General features: G+C 39.0%; 1 protein-coding gene across 10 annotated transcripts in view; it reads right to left on the reverse strand.

Moving 5' to 3' along the window:
- The window catches only part of PLPPR5 (phospholipid phosphatase related 5), a 214962-nt gene that overhangs the window by 117767 nt on the left and 75855 nt on the right, over positions 1-21340 (reverse strand). For all 10 annotated transcript variants that reach the window (XR_008432280.1, XR_008432281.1, XR_008432284.1 and 7 more), the window contains 2 exons: positions 2808-2940; positions 333-583 (listed from right to left, as the gene is read on the reverse strand). Coding sequence is in view for 5 of the 10 variants with exons in the window: in XM_053950082.1 (XP_053806057.1) it covers positions 333-583; positions 2808-2940 (384 nt within the window). In the remaining 5 variants the exon portion in view is untranslated. The remainder of the gene's footprint in view (positions 1-332; positions 584-2807; positions 2941-21340) is intronic.

The raw sequence follows: 21340 nt of genomic DNA on the forward strand, positions 1-21340 counted from the left end.
TAGTCCTTAGCACCCAGCAAAGGATTGTCCCACACACCCTGGAAATGGGGGGAAAGTAAACCAAGGAACTGGGTATCCTAAATCCATAAATTATAACCTTTATGGACAACTTGTCCTCTTTAGCATTGTCTTGGCTTTCAAGGCTCAGAAACCACTACGCTTTGTCAGAATTAAGCCCAATGAATCATTCTCACAGTAACCCACAGGTCTGCATGCAGAAAATCAGCCAATTTTGGGCCTTATCTTCTGCCCATTCCTCCCTCCTCCCCCTCACAGTGTCAGGCATTTGCTCTCAAAAAAAACAGTGATATTAAATAATATAATATACTTACAGCCAGATACATAGCTGCATATATGCTTAGCGCTGCTTCTTTGGATGGGAAAGTCTTTCTGGCTTTCATGATAAGGTCTGGATTTCCAGTACAGGCATGTACGCTACTGATGAACTGGGTATACTGTTTACATCCAAGTGCTGTATAGTTGGGTTTACAAAGTGCAAGAAAATGGGGTGCAAGATTCCCTGTTACTACTTGTCCAGCATTTACAAAGATGTCCGTAGCAAACAGTCCAAATGCATAAATTCCTAAAGAGGGAAACAAAGAGTTAAATTTCCTGACAATTTATAGTATTTATCACAGCAATAGACCAGCTTCTTCCATTCAATAACATGAAAAATCCTCCTAGGTACTGTACCCGAAAGACTATGGCTCATGCTGGAGATGGTATTTTCCTACAAAACTGTAGCAGCAACACTGCATGTACCCACACACCTGATGTCTCTCCCATCTTTCATAGGAACACTCACCCCCTGTGCAAGCAGCCTGCTTTCCTAGGTCCCACAGCCATGCATATCCCCTGTTTGGATCAGCTGGCTTTACTGGTGCCTAACTTTTGCCCATGTTCACTAAAAAGAAGTGACAGAGGGAAATTCTTCACCCGATAAATCTGCTTGAAAACCAAGGTCAGATCCTGATGGAGAAGTAACTTCTGAAGTCATAACACACACTGGAAAAACTTTTTTTTTCCCCTTGCAGCTGTAAAGAATCTAAAGTACTGAATAATTCAATATTGCCATGCACCAATTGTCTTCATCTGCCTGCTACTGGGTAAATCTCAATGCATGGCATATTAATCACAGTATCAACAAAGTGAGCTGAAGATTTATATATTTGAGGAACTACTTATGCAAAAGAGTTTTTTTAATCAGACATATCAGCAAAGCATTAAGTATATATACTCATTCATTAGAATGCAAATGCATGTATCTGATTACTTAAAACAGATTTCTGCCATTCTGAGGTCTCTCTCTATCCTTTTGTAAATAGAAATTGAGCTCTGGAAGAACATGCAAACACAGCAGCCTGACTGGCAGACAAAGCCAGTGGATGCTTGTTCCAATTCCACCTGAGCTATAGATTTCCCTCTGTATTTCCATGGGCAAATCACATTACCTTTCTCATACTCCAATTCACTGTGAATATAGGGTGAGTTCTGGAAAATCCCGGTTTCATGGGGCATTATGAGGACTTAAATGGATCAACATCACAGCAGACATAAACACAGAGTTTATTCCACAGAAACATACAGTTACAAAGGTCAGGATTTTTTCTTAGCAAAGCTAGAGGCCCAAGGCTGATTTCTGGGATCCTGGCTGGTCAGCAATGTCACACTAATGTTAATTCCTCCCAAGATGCTAGACTCTGGTGAGCAGCACATTGTGCCTGGCCATGTCACTTCACAGAAGGACCTTTCAGCCAGTCCCAAGGGTGGGCACCACACAACACAGGTGGACACATCACTCTGGGGGAACATCATGGGTAGCAATGCCTCATCTGCTGGAACAGCAGAGAAGCCTTTGTCCACTCCTACCACCTCTACCTAACTTTTTTTTGCTTCTGTGAGGAAAGAAGGGATGGGAAAGAAAACTCAGGCACTGATTACACAGAGAGGAACTGGAGTGGGAGGAGCTCCTCATCATCACTCTGCACCTCCTCCAAACCTATACAAGACAGTCTCCTTACAGGGAGCAATCGCACTGTGGGAAGGCAGGCACAGTTGCTACACAAACACTGCAAATACAGACACAGCTGCACATGCCCTCCCTCCCCCTGAGACTGGGGCACACAGCAGGATTAGCTGTCCCAAGGCTTCATTCCTCCAGCTGTTTCCTTCAGAGGCAGCCATGAGAGAGAAGTAAACAGCAGAACTGAGCCCTGCTATGGCATCCCTACATGTATTAAAAAGCAGCATCTGGAAATGTCCAATACATATTCTGAGTGGTGGGACTTCTCCCTCCAAACACATTTAGAATGAACTAAATAGAAAAGATGACATCTCATAGCTACTAAAGTCAATGGGGGAGTTTCAGCTAAAACCAATGTAGCATGGATTTTGCACAGTTTTCTGCAGGGGATTATAATACAATATCCAGGTTAAGAAAGCAGCTAAATTGGCTTGGCTTCAAACACACATTTATATCCCAATGTCCTCAATTTTGGGGGGTGGGTGTGTGTTTACGATCAGCTATAGATATGCACAAGGATACCACCTTTCCCCACTTCAGGCCTGCTGGTTGTTTTTCTCCCCTATTGATCCCAGTTTTTTCTACTTTTACTGCTGTTTCTGCAACTGTTTTTTAATCCAAACTTCCAAAAGGCTTCATTTGCTACCTATAAGGAAATTGCACCTGAGTTAAGACTACACACGAAATGTTATACGGTTATCTGGATATTTTCCCCAGGTCAAAATTAAGACACAATTGATCACTCTCACCATTCAGAAAATGAAAGCAGAAATTTTGCTCGTACCAAGGAATCGGATGGTCCTGCGCACCAGTGGATTTATATAACAACAGTCTCCAGTTAATATTGTTTTCTCTTGGTTTTCAAAATCCTTTGTAGCTAACTGTAGACAAAAGACTGCAGTTTCTCCAACGATAATCTTAGGGGAGGAGAAAAAAGGGGAGAGAAATGGTGCATCAGATTACAGCAAGTAAAATACACTAATATTACAGAGACAGACATCTCATCCTAAAGAAACAAGACCAAACCAGCACAAAAGGCAGCGTAACTGAATCAAGTTCTGTACATTAATCTTCTTATGAGGGATATATGCCTTATGGCTTGCTTTACTTTATTTGCCTTAAAAGAGAATAAATTATTACAACCAGGATTTGTAGTCAATATAACATAACCTAGTTTCCAGGATGAGGGGAAAGAGAAAGATCTGTTAGTTCAAGAACAACAGATCACATAATGCCCAAGATCTGGACCAAAGTAAAGGCCTAATCCTGCAAGATGCTGAACATTTCAGTTCCCACATGGCATTCACTGGCACTCAGCACTTCACAGGGTTGAGCTTTAAATTTTGAACTATGATAGAGAGAAAGGGGAAAAAATCATAAGAGAGCTCCTGTTCACATCAGAGGTTTGGTTTGCTGGGATGTACTTAAGAGGGTTTGATTCACATTTTGCTATCTAAATTTATCAAGTCTGGCTTTAGCTCTGTTCCTCATGCTTGAACAAAGTGTCACCACTGATATTTTAACATTAAGAATGGCCTGTTTCATGTTCACTCCACCAAAATAAATTAAGTTCTCAATGTTCACATATCATTCACATTATGGTTGGCAAGAAACCATAAAAATCACCAAATGAAAAAAAATGTATTTTGAATATAAAATATCTTCTCTAGGTTATGTATTTACCTGTACAACAAAGCATGACCTTTAATTTATTCACTACAATTATGGATTGAGACTTGATAGCCAAAGCCAAGACTTTAAGCAGATATATGATATAAAGCTTTATGGCAGGGATAATTTAAAAGCAGAGCAGAAAGGTCAAAAACTGACCACTGGATTCTAACCTTGATTCATTGTGGGACTCACAGGCAAGGCCCTTCCACTCCTCTACATGAAAAACTTAAAGCTTAGTGACAGGTACCTCACACTTTGATCAACAAGAATGAAGACTACCAAAGTGAAATCTTAATACTCCACAAACACAAGCAATAATGCCATCAAATCTGATTAATTGCTGAGGTTTTTCTAAATCTTTGTCCTAACAGGAAAAGATAAATCTTTTCATATATTACAATAGGTCTGAACAGTTCTACAAAATAAATAAAATAATCTGTGGGAACTGGCTCACATGCACATTTTGTTGTCAACAGGAAGAATGCAATTAATGACATTCCTTAACTGTTTGTAGATTATGCAGATACCCTTGGGCTATCTGTGGAGGAAAGTGCTATTTATAAATAATGTGGCACAAGTAACAAAAATAACTCTGGAGGCAAGTATGTAAAAACCAAAATTTAATTTGTCACCAAAACAGTCATTATCTATTACTTTAGACTGGCTTCAGATCCTAGTGGAATTTTTAGATAAAACAGAAATTTCAATACCTGAACTAACAAATATCCTCTCTCTGTTGTGATGCAAGCAAATTTCCAGCCCAGTGAAGCAGAATTTCTTCATCTATAATTAGTATATGATCAGTATACATGAAAAATAATTCAACCTTGAATTCAAGATCATCCAATTTATGAGAAGGAGAATTCAACCCAGTGATCCCTATAGCTCTCATGAAAAAAAAAACATACCAAAAATATCAGTTTTAATGTGATTCATAAAGGTGAGAACAGAAACACGAATACTTTTACTGTGAGTCACAGTAATGCTTTTCTTTCCTCTCAAGGACTTGGAAACCTGAGTAGAGTCAGATTCTGCCCTTAATTCTTTCTGCCAAACTCAATAGATTTCAGTAAAATTTTCACAGATTTTGAAACTCCAGGAAAGAGCAGAATTCAGCACAAAGGAAGCATCTGTGAGATACACTGCTCAACCTTTTGCAAGAACACTGAGAGTGCCAGCAAGCTCAACTCTCCAGCTCTGAGCAGAGACTGAATCTGCTGATCTAAGAATAAAGGTTGTCTTCTAGCCTGGTAGGGAAGCTGGCGTTTACTAAAGAGAGAACTGCTTGTTCAGTTATAGGAAAGGAGATTCTCACTTCCAGCAATGTCTTCATCGGCTGCACCTAGATCTTTGCTGCTGCCAAGAGTTTTTCCTTGTTACATTTCCTGTCTTTGATGGTGACCTGTATGAAGAAAACCCTCTGTTCCAAGAATAGCAGCATTCAAGTTCTTAGCTGAACAAGAATACTCTAAGGGTAGGCACGTAGGTGCAAAGGTCAGAAGGATGTGGAATTCGGCTGAAGACAAAACTTCTGCTACAGAAGGCCTAGTGCTCTACTGTCAGAAGTAATAGGAGTCATTGAGCACACAAGGCATTCATCTCTATGCTTCCGTGGATTCGCTTCGATAGAATCCTTCTAGAATTTGGCAATAAATACAGCTTCTTTATTTTTATGTACTGGCAGCTCAGCTAAAGCTGTTCTCCTTCCTCCATCTTTCAGCATAAGCACTGCTCATCTTAATAATCAGCCTATTGATGTTTCAGAAATGGAAGAAAAATCCTTTTCAATCTCAATAAATCCCAGGAGAAATTCTTCTTCCCAGTGCAATTCCTTCCCCTTCTTCTCTCCAGCATCACTGGCAATAATCAGCTCTACAGGGCAGAGGAAAAGGAGAGCAGTATCTCCCCTGCACCTTTCAGCAATTTGCATGCCTGGTATATTCCTGGAAAGAGCAATTTCTGTATTCTTGCTGGCACAGGAACCACCATTACCCCTTCCACTGCATATGCGAGTTGTAACCAGCCAACAAATGACATTTAATTTAACAGAATTATTTGTGTACTTCTTCTCTAACTCTTGGGGCAAAAAGTTTTTGGAAAATTCCAAAACTGCCAGTGAATGGAGAATCTGAATGTTCTGACAACATAAACGTCTGGACAAAACTGCACAAGTTCAGGTACAGAAATATGATTGAAATAAAAAAGAGAGGATATTAGAAGCATCTTTTACCTTATTCTACCAGGGTCATACTACTTCAGATCACTGTACAAATTTCCCAAAGGTATGTATTAAAATTCTTAGCTCACAGATATTTTAACGGTTGTTAAAAGCAGGGAAGGCCATCCTTCCATTTTGACATACAGCTACAACATATAAAGTTTAAGGAGAAGAACAATTTTCATGTGAAGTCTGACAGTACAAAGTGCAGGCTCTCCAGTATTCTGAAGAACATGTGTATAAACAACTTGCAGACTCCTTAGATAAAAACAGTGTATGTAAGTGCTGCAACAAGGAACAAGACAAGGATGAACATTTACTCTTATGGAGGCATATAAAAAATATTAACCTAGCAAAAATGAAATTACAGAAGTTCCTGGAACCATCTCCATGGCAATCATATCCTGTCTGTGATGTTACAATCCATTTGACAGCCAGGAACAGAATCTGAGAGGGATGAGATCTAAAATTAATATTTCTTCTTGTTTCACCTCTTAACTCCATATTAATATATTAGCTGATTGATTTTCATTGTGTGTTTATACTAGTAATACATTTTTTGCATTTATTTTCACCTACCTAATACCTGTCCCTTTCCTTGTTTTCTTCTTAGGATTCTTCTAGCATTTTGCACACATTCCCTCTACTGATTCCCTCCTCCCAAGTCCAGGTTTTTTCTGTATTAGTCATTTTTCTGAATCCAGGCAAGCTGTGCCTAGTTTTAGCACTGCATGTCGATTTAAAAATCTAATTTGTCCTTCTATCCAGTATATTCTTAACATGGTTCTAAATTCTGCATTCTTTTCATCTCAAAATGTCAAGCCTGACTCACTCCAAATATTAGAGCTAGAGCAGTTCTGACATTGTTGATTTTTCAGTAAACTGACTCCATAAACAAACCTCCCCTAGTGTCTCCTATGCTCTACAACAGCCAGCACCTATATATGACCTTAAATCTGCACTTAAAATAATAATGAGGTTTACTTTATGACCTACATTCTCATATATTTCACATAACTCCCTATAATGCCCCAGGACTCAAGTGAGACTTAAATATTCATTTGCATGACAAGATATCTAAGGGTACATGAATATGTTTAAACAAGATAAATCCTGAAATGTAAGGCTGATAATCTCTATTTGGGATTACGGAATAATTTTCTGTGTATACAGTCATAGACCTTTCCAGCTAAAACCTACTTTAGGCTACACAAATGTTCAAGAAATATTTCACACAGGCTAGAGAATGTCAAAGAATACACAATTCCCTCTCTGCCAATTCTCAGGGTAATGCTGTAACTACAGCAACCACTTAGATAGATGAGTAACACTGAAAAGTGGTTACTGCATTAAAAAGACCACTAAATATTCATCCATGTGCTCAACTCGTCAAGTTAAGAACATTTTACAACACTGTGCATTGTAGTTTCTCTTCTGACTTCGTTTCATTCATTTTGTTTCTCCCATTTAGGCATGGCTTGAACAGTAACCAAGGCTTCTATGAGACCATCTTCAAGAAATAACCTTGGGGGAATGAGCATCTCAGGCAGTCCATAGCTCTGCTTTTTTCTCTAGAATGAATTTCCTTGTTCTTCCTTATCAGGCAAGAAAGGAAGGTAGGAAATGGAGCTAAAAATCTTGGGAATTATTTACATATCCCTAGAAAATTGTTATCAATTAAATTGCATGGCCTCCCTATTAATTTAACTTACAAGTTCCCACTTAGTGTGGTGCAGATCTCCTCTAAAAATATGTCTTCTATACGCTTTGTTATTTTTGCTCTTTACCTTGTCTTTTTAACTTTTGAGACCATGGGCTATTCCTGGCCTATTTCCTCTTTAAAAATGCCATCCATGTACCAATGAGCACAGTGGCCTTAGTTTGGGAAATCCAGCAGCATAAACCTTGGCCTTTAGTGATGCTGAGAGTAAAGCTCCACTCTCCACTCGAAGCTAAAATTGTTGAGTGAGGTGACGCAGGAAAAGCAGCCACAGTATTTCCAGCAGTAGCAATTTCAAGCTCATTATGTAGAGCTTTCCCTTGAGGCCATTTTCTTTGTGTTTTTCTTGTTCTCATTGCTTCTTGCTTGCTTAAACTGACAGCAAATGCCCTGGTCAATTTTCAGAGAAGTACATTTTCTATAGTAAGAAATGACCAGTAGCTCTGCAGAAAATGAAAAAATAAATCCTAGATAAATCTGTGTGGTATTGATTAAATAGAAAATATCCTCTCTTGCATTCAACATGAGGATATAGGACCATACTGCATAGCAGCTTCTAAAGGTCTACAGAAAAGATGTAAAAAAGAAAATTGCTTTTCTAAAGAAAGATATTGAAAAAAATACTCAACCTTTTTGAGCCTATAAATTTTGTTTTAAAAATATGTATTCCCCACATTTTTTGAGAAAAAATACTAAAATTCAATATATTTGGTCATGTCCCACTTACAAAAGAAAAATGACATTAAAAGATTACATATCTGATAGTGAAATATTATCTGCATTACTTGGTTCTCTGTAGTGTGGAGTAAGGCTATATGGTACTAAACAGTAATGTTGCTTTTGATATGAACAAATATTCTTTACTTCCCTTTTTAATACACTGTAGACAGTATGTAACAATGGTAAAGGCTGCTTTCTTCACAAAGACTTTAGTGGTATTTGAAAGCAAGAGGCACATGGTAGCCAAGTATTCATAAGCAGGGAGCCAGAAATGAACCACATGAGAACATAATCACAGAGACATTAACAACTTCATCATTCACTGAATTATCTTCATTCATTACCACGTGAGAGGAAAAAAAAATATATTTTGAAGTACAAAGTCTCTTAAGAGCTTCCTTTTTTCCTAAACTGAGCAATTGATCACGTGTGCCAATGGCAGCTCCTCTGGAGCCCATCTGTGGTGTCCGATGGGCAAAGCGCCTGCAGAGCAGCACCAGGGCTGAAACCGCACAATGCCAGAGCAAAGGTTGGTCATGTAAAAAGTCATTCAGAGAAACAGCTACCATGCCCTGCTGTTCTGAGAGCAACTAAGAGAAGGCCTTGTGCCATCACCAGGGGGCCGCAGCTGGTGACACGTGCGAGCAGGGCCTTGCACGGCACTCGATGCTCCAGGACTGAGCATTGAGCACACAGCCCAGGGGGTGTGCCGCCGTGCTGCCCTGCATTCAGCCCTCCCCACCGCTGCATTTGCCATTGCAGCTCCTGCCTCCCTGCTGCCCTGCTCTGCACACCCAGCTCTGCATTCAGCCCTCCCCACCGCTGCGTTTGCCATTGCAACTCCTGCCTGCCCTGCCCTGCCCACCCAGCTCTGCATTCAGCCCTCTCCACCACTGCATTTGCCATTGCAGCTCCTGCCTGCCCTGCTGCCCTGCCCTGCACACCCAGCTCTGCATTCAGCCCTCTCCACCGCTGCATTTGCCGTTGCAGCTCCCGCTCATGTCTGCTGAACCTTTCGTACCACTGGGATATGAAGAACATGCAGCTGCTCTGCACTGCAGCTCTCAAGGCGATTAGAAATGGCCAGAATGTGAAGAACATGCTCAGGAACGCTAACGTGGCAGTCTGGGGGCCAAGTAAGTGTCTGGCACCTGGTTCTAAAACTATCCAAATGCTGGCAGTTTTACAATACTGACACGAGTATTCTTGCTGAACACATTGCAAGAGGTAGTAGATAAGAGACATTAATGAGAATTCTTGCCCATGCATCAAGCTTTTCTAATTTTAAAAACTAACATTAAAAAGCTAGAGAAAAAATGTTAATCTAGAGAAAATCTCTACATCTAAAAAAAAACCCTAGTAAATGGTGAGGAGAAGAGAGAAAAATTAATTCAAAACTGCCTTCTAAAGGTATAAATTCATATCTCAAATTGTGAAGTTACTTTAGGCTCAAATACTCCAGATAAGGTTATCATAGGAAATTCTTACAGTTTTAAAATTGTTCTCATTTTCTTTTTACAAAAAACAAGGATGCCATTATGTAAAGTTTGCGAACTCCACACTTCACAAACACACCTCCTTAGGAAAATGAGTTGTAATAGGATTTTAGTCTCCTGATCTCTGGTGGATACATGACAAAGGCTGTTGTTAAATATAATTATTTCATTAAGGAGTTTGAAAAAGAATTCTATATCAAAATTTTTCATTTTTTCTCAAGCACTTAACTTCAACCTTTAAAATACTGTGGTATTTGTGAAGGAAAAGCAAAATGTTCAAAGCTCTTCGATTTATCTTCTCTATTAGAAGATGTATGCAAGATGTATGTTCATCTCTGCACTCAGCTGAATCAAGGAAGTCTTCCACTGGACTTCGAGTGACACATATGGAGAAGACTCTGGTTCTTTATGACCTGGCCTTGGTGAATCCCGTTGCTTCTTCACTGGCCAAGAAAACTGTACATTGCTCTGTCTGCTGAGGCAGACTGGTGTCCTAACCCTTCTGTGCATATTGAAAACATGACTCCTTGATAAACACAATACCAAAGCATCTGACACCCATACCAGTGATTATTTCCAACAGCAATGTTACTCTGTATTTTAAGCCTTAGGTGATCTATGCAACTGCACTTTTCTACCCAGAATGAACATTCAATTGCAAAATTGAGCATAAACGGCCTTTCATCCCTGTTTGAATAAAATCTGATTACATAAAAGGCATCTCTTAAAGATTCCAGTCACAAAGTAGTGGTTTTACAGTCAGTATATGACTGTAGCCAACTGTTCTCAGAGGCTCAGAAGAAGGAGAATATCTGTATTTCTTGCTTTTTCCACTGTCTTACTTCTAGCTCACTTCTACTTAAGGCCAGATATGTTTTGCAGATATATTATTCCAGAGATCAGTTCAAGGAAAGCCACTTTCACTGAACTGCCATTGCCATCAAACAAAGGAAAATGGAGGACCAAACACTGGAACAGTGTACTGTGTTTTAACAGAACTAGGAGGAAAACATGCTGTACATAAGATCAATACCTGTACAATTCCACTATTTTTTTTTTGTGGCAAAATATATATGTCTACAAAATATACACAGAACTGGTTTATTACTTATGTTTATTATTATCAACTAGTATTTGATTCATAATGATAAATTTAAGTAGACGGCTCAATAAAATAATTCTAAGCTTTTTATTAAAATTACCTTCAAAATAAAATAGCTCTCTTTGTAATCACATAAGTAGCTCCACTCTACTAATAATGGCCACTTCCTTTACCATTACCTTAGGCTATAGTATAATAGCCAACAAATGAAATACATCAAGGTCAATAACCTTTTCTAGTTGAAATCCAAAGTAGCAACCTCACTAACTTCAATAGGAGCTGGATTAGTTGTGAAAACTGTGGCACTCTAGGTTAAGAGCAATATCTCATCCAAAGTCGGGAAATAGGTCTTAGATATGAATACTGTCCCAAGAAAATAATGAAACAAAACTAGGAAAACAATCCAATTTTACAGAGAAGCAGTGTCAAATATTTGAGAAAGAGGTTTAACAGGTCAGATAAATCAGAAAGATAAGTCAAAAAATGCAATGCCCACTCCTGAACACATTAACTTATTCTTCTAATTAACTTACATTCTTCTAATATACTTCATCTCTTTACATTGTAAGTATTACTGCAAAGAATCCCGATGTCATTAAAAGTGAGTTTAAAACACTTTAAAAGCCCATACATAGAAGCATTTGGTCTAAAACTAGGACTTATTCTGCCCTGTCTCATATTAGGGTTACTTGTGAATAATATGTGCATTCAGCATAAAACCAGCAGTAAAATCACTCAGTAACAAACCCTGACAGTATTAATCCACACTTTCAGTGACTCTTGAGAGCCAGGAAACAAGTGACCAAATAGAAGCTTCCAAGTAGAGAAAAGTAGAGACAGCACCTTGCAATGACACTTGAGTAACACAGTCAGAGAGAATGACTCTACAGAAGTTAACTTTTCAAGCTTCACTGACCAGGCAAACTCATGATGTTATTCCCAGAACAGTCACTAGAGATCTGGTCAGGGAGAAAGGATCCAAAAGAAAAGAGGTCAGAAGCTCTTCTTGCCGCACCTCAACTAGTGAGCCCAGATACAAAACAATGGGTGACCAGTCCCTCTGCATCTCCTCCCTCAGAATTGAAAGCTGTCATTTCACAGTGTGCAAGTATTTCTCCTTACAAATGTTATTATAATAAATTAAGATACTGAAGTGATGTTTATTAGAAACAGAATCTTAATGATGTCATAGAAGTGGGGGTAGAGACCTGTTTATGAGCACCAGAAGCTTTAATAATTACTTATCCCTGCTCTTAACAATGCAATGGGAATGAATTAGCCAGCAAGCTTTTTCACAAAACATTGCACAGCAGCAGCATATCCCATTTATTTGATAAATACACAACTAGAAAGACTTTCAGTAATGATACTGTATATTCTGTAGATCAAATATGGTGGATTTTCTTTATGGTGGGTTTCTCTATGGTGGATTTTCTGCAAATATGATTTGCACCACTTTTGTCACTCTTTCAACTCTGCTACACAATGTCTATTTTACTGCTCCTGCCACAAATCCAGATGGCTGCAGATGTGCAGCTGGCAACACTATGTTGTCTGACCCTGTTTAGAAGTTTACACAATGCAGTGCTTGAATTAAGAGGAAGTCCCAAGTGCCCTCATTGGCACAGCAGCCAACAAGCTGAAACAGGAGTAGCAAGAGTGGGAAATTTCAGCAAAAATTTCCTAGTACAGGAAATGCCTACAAGACAGAGGGGAGATTGTATACTTTGCTGTGAAGACAGCAGAGCATAAAAACAGCTCTTTAAGGCATGCAATGGTATTCTCAAAACTCATTGCAAAGTCTATTGGCTGAAGTAAACCCAGCTACTCTTCTTCAATATGTCACTGTATCTCTTTCCACTCATGAAATAGTGCATAATGGCTTACCCTAACAAGGATCATCTCCTTTGCACAGATCTGTAAAATAATAGTAAATAAGCTGTTGGCTTTATCAAATATCTTGAAAAAAACTCAAGTGGTGAGAGAAGTGTTTTAAGGATGAATGAGTCTATTTAAAATACTTAGATCTTGTGAAGCTCTGACACTGTCTTCAAAGCAGACTTTATAATAGCTGTTTTTTGGTCTTCTCTGTGAAGACAATAAAGGATATTATATAAAATACATACTGTTATATAAATGTACAAACACTTTTTTAGCCAGGTTTGGATGCAATCTCATTATTGGAACAATTTAAATTATTACAAAGAGAAGTTCAACGTGTGCTGCAATGAAAGGTGCTTGCACACATTCAGTGATAACAATTTAAGTATTCTGGTGTAAATGAATAAATTCTTTGAGGCATTACATTTTTGCTATTGTTATTCAAGATTAAAAGTACATGTGAACTAAACTATGGATACAAGTCAACCATGTAGACATGACTTTTTTTCTGGCAACACATTGTGCATACACACTTGCATATGTAAACATACTCAGTTTTTTAAAGAAATAGTCTCTGCTCTATGATTTCCATCTACTCCTCATCACACAACGATCACTATCAATTCAGAAACAAAGAAATACCGAGTAAAACTGCAGTACCAACTACTAAAATGAATGTAGTTCCAGAAAAAGATTCTATCAGCACCAAACTCATTCACAAACAGCACTCCACCTCAGGAAAGCCTTGTGATTCAAATAGCACTGAAGCATGTGATTAAACTCCATCAATACCAAGACAATTCATTAAGAATACCAAGATAACAAATTAACAATCTAGCTCTGGTATAACTGATTGTGCACCAATCTCCTAGTGCTTTACAGAGAAGCCTAATTTCACAACTGCCATTTGACAGCTAGGCTTTAACAGCTACATGTCCATCCTGCTTGAGTGCTCAGATCCCTTTACCAAGGGAAAGCCTGACAGAGCTCACAGCCCAGCTCTGTACATTCATTCTGCCAGCTGCAGATGTCCCCAAACCACTCACATGGCCCAAGGTCAATCTGCCTACAAATCTCATCTGCCTTTGCTAAATGCCTGGAAAGAGTCCCTGTGACTGACTGAAGCCCTGACTTCGGTCAAGCGTGAGCACTTGGCAAAGGGGCCCATCCTAACAGCTGGAATGTCCCCACACCATCCACATGGAACATGCTTATGGCCTACAGCCTAATGCAGCCCCAGCTCCCAGTCCTCCCCTGAGCCTGTTGGATGCTCAGACTCACATCTGTGCACTCGGAATGCACGATGGCAGTAGCCTCAGGCCTGGCCTCATGGCAGAGCCTTGAGGGACAAGAACACTCCTCACAGAACAGGAAAAGCAGGAACTGAGCAGTGGAGAGGCTCTGGACATCTGGCTCAATCTGTGCAAGAATGATCAAAGTACCATTAATAGTGCCAAAGCTTGGGCATGTCCACACGTCATTGTGCACAGAGCTGATCTCCTGCACAGACCTGCCCCTGGTAGGTCAGGTTCAGCCACGAGCCATCACACTCTGTGAGGTTCCCTCTTCTCAGCAGAGCCCTGTCATGGACAGCCTGTGCACACACTCTCTAAAACCCAAAAAACTAACACATCCTGACCTAAGTCTTTGATTAAAGAAGGTTAAGCTCAAATACTTCACCTCATGCTCCCTACAGGCTGCAGGTTCATGTTGTTGGTTGCTGCAGCTCAGCTGGCCCGTGATTATGAAATCTTTAAGCAGAATTCATTCAGTCATGTCAGAGCCCTAAATTGCTACAGACAGGTCACAGAAATCCCTATTACTGCCCAAAATAACTATACTGGGAAGCTGAGTTCCACTTACTGATTCTAATATTTAGTACTTGATTTATAAAGAGCCAAACTATACACTGATCAAAGAAATGCCCAAAATATTACTCAAAATTTGAACGATAAAAAATAAAATGTATGACTGATCCTTTTTACAGATAGCATGAAACATATCAACCTAAAACAACAGGTGTTTCAATATGCTGTATAGAGAAAGAAAAAAATAAAATCTGAATAGCAGAATATTGTTAGGCTGACTTCTGTTTTTGGTAGCTGCTTTTTTCTTAATTATTATTTAGAAAACTAAGAACTCCAAATGCCTTCATACATACTCTTTAATCTGACATAGATGAAAGGCAAGAAGAAATAACAGCAGAAAAAGAAAATATTTTTAAAACATAGCTATACTACATTTATAATTTATAATATGCACATTAGCAAGTGCATATGATAATGAAATTTTCATATAAATATACAATGTATAATAATTCGACAATGGATATTTATAATGCATTTACACAATACACACAAAATTATAGATAATACATTGTCCGGACTGGCAATCAGAAGTGGAATCCACAACCCCAGTTTTCATACTGTAAAACCAGGAAGGTTTTTATGGTGCCTCATACCCCAGAAAGTGGCATCCAGAATTAAGTCCGTTTTGAATCAGTACTGAACAGTTTTTTACACTAATAGATTCTAAAAAGCCTTAATATCTACAGTCATTTTTCTGCTGCAGGTAGCATTTTACATTGAAAATAAATATATTCTGATCCACAGGCAAATAGAAATACTCTTAGCAAAGGCAGTTTGCCCATCAGAGATAGCAAGTGCTAGAACTACTTGCCTAGTCACTGTCCAACACCATGGTCACTGTGCTATGTGCAAATACAAAGGACTTTGTTTTCAGTAGATATTCCTCCTTAAAGCAGTATGTCTCATGTACAACTTTTTGAGTATCAGAGATATGGTATACCCACTTTGGCTGGACTTTTTACTTGCAGTCTCTGAGGTAACCACATCTCTGCTAAATAAAAAACCACGTATGATGAAAGCTGGGCCATAATGCACTTCAGTGTATCTGAGAGATGCTGCAAGAGCATATAAAGCTTTTTAAACATCACTCTGCTTTTAAGGCTGAAAAACACAGCTAAAGCTACTTACAATTCTACTTTGGCTGTCATTTATTATATATCATATGAACACCCATCTCCTCAATCCTACATGATGTACAATGAGCAAGAATTGTTCAGCTGAAAAACTGATTATTACTTCAAGCCTACTATTTTAGATTATAAACAACGATACAAACTCCTTAATCACTCAGGATTAGTTGGATTAACAATTTCTCACTTAAACATAAGTGCATCGTTTGTAGGACAAGCAGGCATTCAGCTGCTGCAAACAGAACCCTGCCTGCCTTGTTCACATCTGCTTGCCACTTTACTTCCAGAGAGCCCATCAAAGGATGAAGCATATGGCCTCGATATTGTTAGTGTTTGTAAATCACATGCATACTAAGCACAGCAGAAATACATTCAAGTGGAAGTACAAACATAACTTCTGCAGGCACCGTTCATGTAAGGCATCACAGCACAACAGGAAGACAGACAGATAAAGAAGAATTCCCAAGAAAACACACAGTGGTTCTGAATTTTTAATTGTTTCTCCAGGTTATAGCTCTGTTGGATTAGTGGTTTAATGCTGAGATAAAACCAGCATCAGACTATCAAATCATGTATTTGTCTTGCTATGTGTCCCAACAGGCCAATACAGACATCTGGTACACAAAGTTACTGCCGACCTAACAGTGTGATTTATTTTTTTTATTCTTAAGTAGAGTTGCAAAGCAATTATCCATTCACAAAGGAAGAGCATGAAATAAACTGTCCCTTAGCTTTAAACTTCTCCTGCATTCCAGACAAGGTCATTCCTCCTCCCAAAAAAAGTGGCTTCCTGAAGTCCCCAGCACTTGCATATTTCAAAGACCAAAACAAACAAACAAACAAACAAAAAGATGCAGCACGTTTTATATCTTTCCTACAAACATGTGGGAATGGAAGAAGAAACCTATGAAGGAAAGAAGTTGCAGCTGTGTACACAGGTTGAGACAGCTATGACGACAGGGACCAAATGAGCCTGCAAGAACAATGTGATCCCAGAGTAAACAAAGTATTCTGGCAATTCCTTATTCATGTTAAGTTTTAACAGCTGAAAAATGTGCCAGCAAGAGAAAGGCACATAAAGCTAAAAAGCTTTAGCTCTTTGCTATATAACCTATCTCAATAATCCTGGAATTATTTTCTTTGACTAGCTAACTAGTTTCTCAAAACTATTTCTATTTGATTTCAGAGGTTGCCTAGTCTACCCAATTCATATGAATCAGGATGTAAAACTTTAATCTGCTGTTGCTTTATCACTGTCTTATCAAAAACAGCATCATGAGATGTTCAAATATCATAATAAAAGTTCACTGTTGCCAGAAAAAGAGCACTAGGATAGAATGCATACCTTGCTGGGCAATTCCTTAACTTTCTCAGTAAGTAGTACATAAAACTGAAAACTTGAATACCTTGCTACATACCCTTGGGATTTTTTTGCCCTGTAACACAGCTGCTGGCAACTGTTCACCCTTGCATTATTTATCAAGCTTCCTTGATTCTTCTCTAGAAGAAATGACAAAACACTTTAATTTCCTTCAGGATGCACAGAGGTCACTTCTTCAAGTAGCAGACCAGGAGAAAAGTCTGTTCAATTCTTAGAATCATAGGATGGCCTCAGTTGGAAGGGACACTTAAAGATCATCTGGCTCTCAGTTCTTCAACCATGTTTCTCAAAGCCTCATTCAACCTGGCCTTGAACAATTTTAGGGATGGGGAATCCACAGTTTTCCTGGGCAACCTGTTCCAGTGTCACACCACCCTCATAGTGAAGAATTTCCTCCTAACATCTATTCTAAATCCACACCCTTTGAGTTTAAACCCTTGTCCTATCACTATGACCCCTCGTAAAAAGTCCCTCTCAAGCTTTCCTGTAGGAAATAGGAACACCTTTATGTAGTGGAGTGTGTTCTAAGGTCCTTCCAAAGCCTTCTCTTCTCCAAGCTGAACAACCTCAGCTCTCTCACCCTGTATCCATAGGAGACATGCTCCAGCCCCTTGATCTCCTTTGTGATCCTTCTCTGGACTCACTCCAGCAGGTCCACGTTTTTCTTGTCTCTGCATCCCCAGAGTTGGATGCAGTACTCCAGTGGGGTCTCACAAAAGTCTCTGCACTTCAGTTTTTTTCCAATACAATCAAGGTGTCCATGACTTGGTACTAGCCATGAAGTAGAAAAATTATCAGCCTAAAGTAGATTGAAGGAATACTTGTGAAGGTAGTGGCTTTTTCTGATTAAGGTGAGGAATGAAGAAACAGCTCAGGCATGAGGCACAGCAAACTCACAGAAAAGATTTTCAGAACTTTAATTCTAGATTATGCTTTTCCTCACATTATAACAGACAACTGAGTATTTTAATGTCCCAGATATCACAATCTAGAACCCCTTTTCATGTATGGCATTAAGTTACACACTAGTAGAATAGTTTCAGTGAACTATAGGTTAACTAAAAGCTTCTCTGCCAGGAGCATTTTGAGAACTCAGCCTGATAAAATTTGATAATCCCTGATGCCACAGCACATAGAATCACAGATGTCAGAAGGAAAATAGGCACCAGCAGCTTCAGAAAGGAAAACTGAGATGGGAGGTGTCCAGTCACATCACCTAGATCTATGTGCTGGAATCAAGTGGTGCATCTCCTTCAGCTCTCTGCATATTCTTCAACTGCTCTTGAGCTATTCAGACCTGGAGCTATTAAGACAGCAAAGACAGTGAAGAAGAAAGCAGACTTAGGGAAACTGTGCAGATACTTCAAAAGTTAGCTTCTCTTTCTCAATTTTCACAGAATGATCTTGTTTTTTCTTAAGTATGAGGGTACAGTAAATTTGATACAACAATTATATTGCATCTTTCACTTTACAGTCTTTCTTTTGCCAGGATTCAAAATTTCCTCCTCAAAGGAAAAAGTTACTGACTAAAGCTAAGCTCAAGGCAGAATGTCTGGTTTTTGACATCCATCCCTTGTTTGGGATGTGCCAAATCTAGAGATTCTTCCAGTCCACTAAAAAAAGAAAAAAGGAGAGATGCAATACTTCCTGTCTAAATGGCAAATATTTTTTTCAGTTATGACATTAAAAGTATTATCCTAAAACAAATTAGTCTTTAATTGAAAATACAAATATGCTAGGAATTCACCTAAGCAAATAGAAGTATATATTTTATAGATAAGTACTGTAATCACATATTTGTTACATGGAAATAAAAACAAACACCATTTGCATAATCAAACTGTTTACATATGTTAATGAAAATGTGTCAGTATCTCCTCCTGGCTTTTATATGGCAGTCAGCATACATCTTAGATCCAATACATCACATTTTATACCACTTATTGTTTAAACAGTTTTGACATTTTAAATAATCCATATTACCATGTGGAATCACTAAAAGAATCCTTGAGTGCACTTCACAGTATTTTAAAGAGGTCAAAATTATTAGCATCTACCAGAAAGAAACAATGCAGAACTGATCATTCTATAGATTTTGAAAACATGAGACACTAGCCTCACTGTTCTAGAAAACATTTCTACTGGAAGCTAAAGGATTAGACTGACGTGTATTTCCCAAGCTACATCTGTCATAACAAGTTTAAAAAAGCAACCAGCCCACTGAGCAAGAACTGGCACTCTGGGAAATGGCTTAAATAGCACTGAGTCCTCAACTGGCAGTTCTATGCTTATTACGTATTTGAGTAGACCCAAATCAAGAACCTATTTCTTGTCACCTTCACATTTAACTTTAGGATTAAAAAACCAAAAAGATAAAAAAATATAAACCATGTATTCAGAATTCCTCAGTATACCAGAGATGTCGGGGTATTAGTGCTATGGACAGTAAAAAGATGGGAGCACAGAGTCAACAGTACTCTTCCAAATCTGAGTCACAAAGGGGAAAAAGGGAGCCCACAGAGGCACTGCCTCTGCCCAAGTCTCAGTTTTCCCACACAGAATACCACACTTAGGACTTTTCCACTCTTCTGATTGCAATTTCCACCTCATCCACAATTTTTAAAAGATTTTACTGCTTGTGTGCCTGATGCTCTTTATGCAAACTCATCTACTCATTCAAGTCATTACCTGTGCATAAAAGTATTACCTAGGAGTCCTTCAACAAATAGAAGTCTGACACTGGAAGGGACCATATATTTTATTATATGTTAAGCTGCAGTTGTTTTCAGCACTTTTTTAAAAACAGACTAAACAAAAGCAAGTGTTTGAGCCCCCAAAATTCTCCAGTGGAAGAACTCATGAAGTACAGATTTGGCAGATAAGAAACAGTGCTTACACCCTTTAGAGCTAATCCAGAGAAAACCAACATTATAATATATCTTCATTTAATGGAACCTACATAAAAGCTAGGAAACCAGCTGGAAAAAAAAAAACCCAGAACACCTCTTCTCATCCTACAGCAAGGTTGCTGGATTCCTCTACAAGTTTCCTACAGCTGCTGCAATACCTGTGAATCATAGAATGGTTTGGGTCGGAGGGGATCTTAAAGCTTATCTCATTATTCTGAGATTCTGAGATAGTTCCAGCCCACCCACCATGGGCAGAGACCCCTTCCATAGGCCAGGCTGCTCAAAGCCCATGCAGCCTGGCCTTGAACCTGCCAGGGACCAGGCTGCCACAGCTTCTCCAGGCAACTCTGCAGGGGCTTTAAGCAGAGACATCTTAGCAGACAATAAATTTGTTACAACCAAAGTGAATAGCACAATTTGACTCCTTACTAGATCCTACAAAACCTATGAGATATTTGGAATAGAGTAGTTCAGCTGGGAGAGACATACAATAATCATCTAGTCCAGCTGCCCACCAAGTCACAGCTGACCAAATATTTGGTAAATACATGGTAATTACTTTACCAAAGACTGTAGATATACAAACCCAGAAAGTCCCAAGTACAAAGCACAAAACTTCTTTCCCTTTCCTTCAGTCTGTTTCCCTTTCCCATATCAGAGCACTTGACTCAAAGATAAAAATTAAAAAAAAAAACAATAACAAAAAAAAAAACCCCAAAGAAAATCCTCAATAACAAAAAAAAACCCACAAACTAAAACAAACAAAACAAAAAATCAAAATCAAAACAAACAAAAATCAACAAAACAAGCAAAAAAACCCCCCCACACAAAAAAAGCCCAAACAAAAAAGCCAAAAGCCCATCAAAAAGTCAAGCATTCCAGTAGATCAAGCAGTCTCTGCTTCTGCCCTGGGACTGCACTTCTCAGATCACACTCCTGAGCACCTGTGCCTTGCCAGCCAGCTGCATCTGTCCCTGGATGGCATGGGGGCAGATGGGCTGAGGAAGCAGATTGACTCAGGAATGAAAGCCTGGCAGCAATGCTGCACCAGGGCTGTAGGAATGTACGAGCAGGAAGCAGCATTAACCAGAAAATATCCAGGAAGAACACAGTGCTCACAGTACATCCCTGTCAGCTGACACAGGTTGTTATTTAGGTCTCAGCACACACCTGTGGCTGCCCTGTGAGCAGACACTCAGCCCAACCCTATGGCCTGAT

The sequence above is a fragment of the Vidua chalybeata genome, chromosome 9 (assembly GCF_026979565.1).
Source record: "Vidua chalybeata isolate OUT-0048 chromosome 9, bVidCha1 merged haplotype, whole genome shotgun sequence".
In the NCBI taxonomy this organism is placed as follows: domain Eukaryota; kingdom Metazoa; phylum Chordata; class Aves; order Passeriformes; family Viduidae; genus Vidua; species Vidua chalybeata.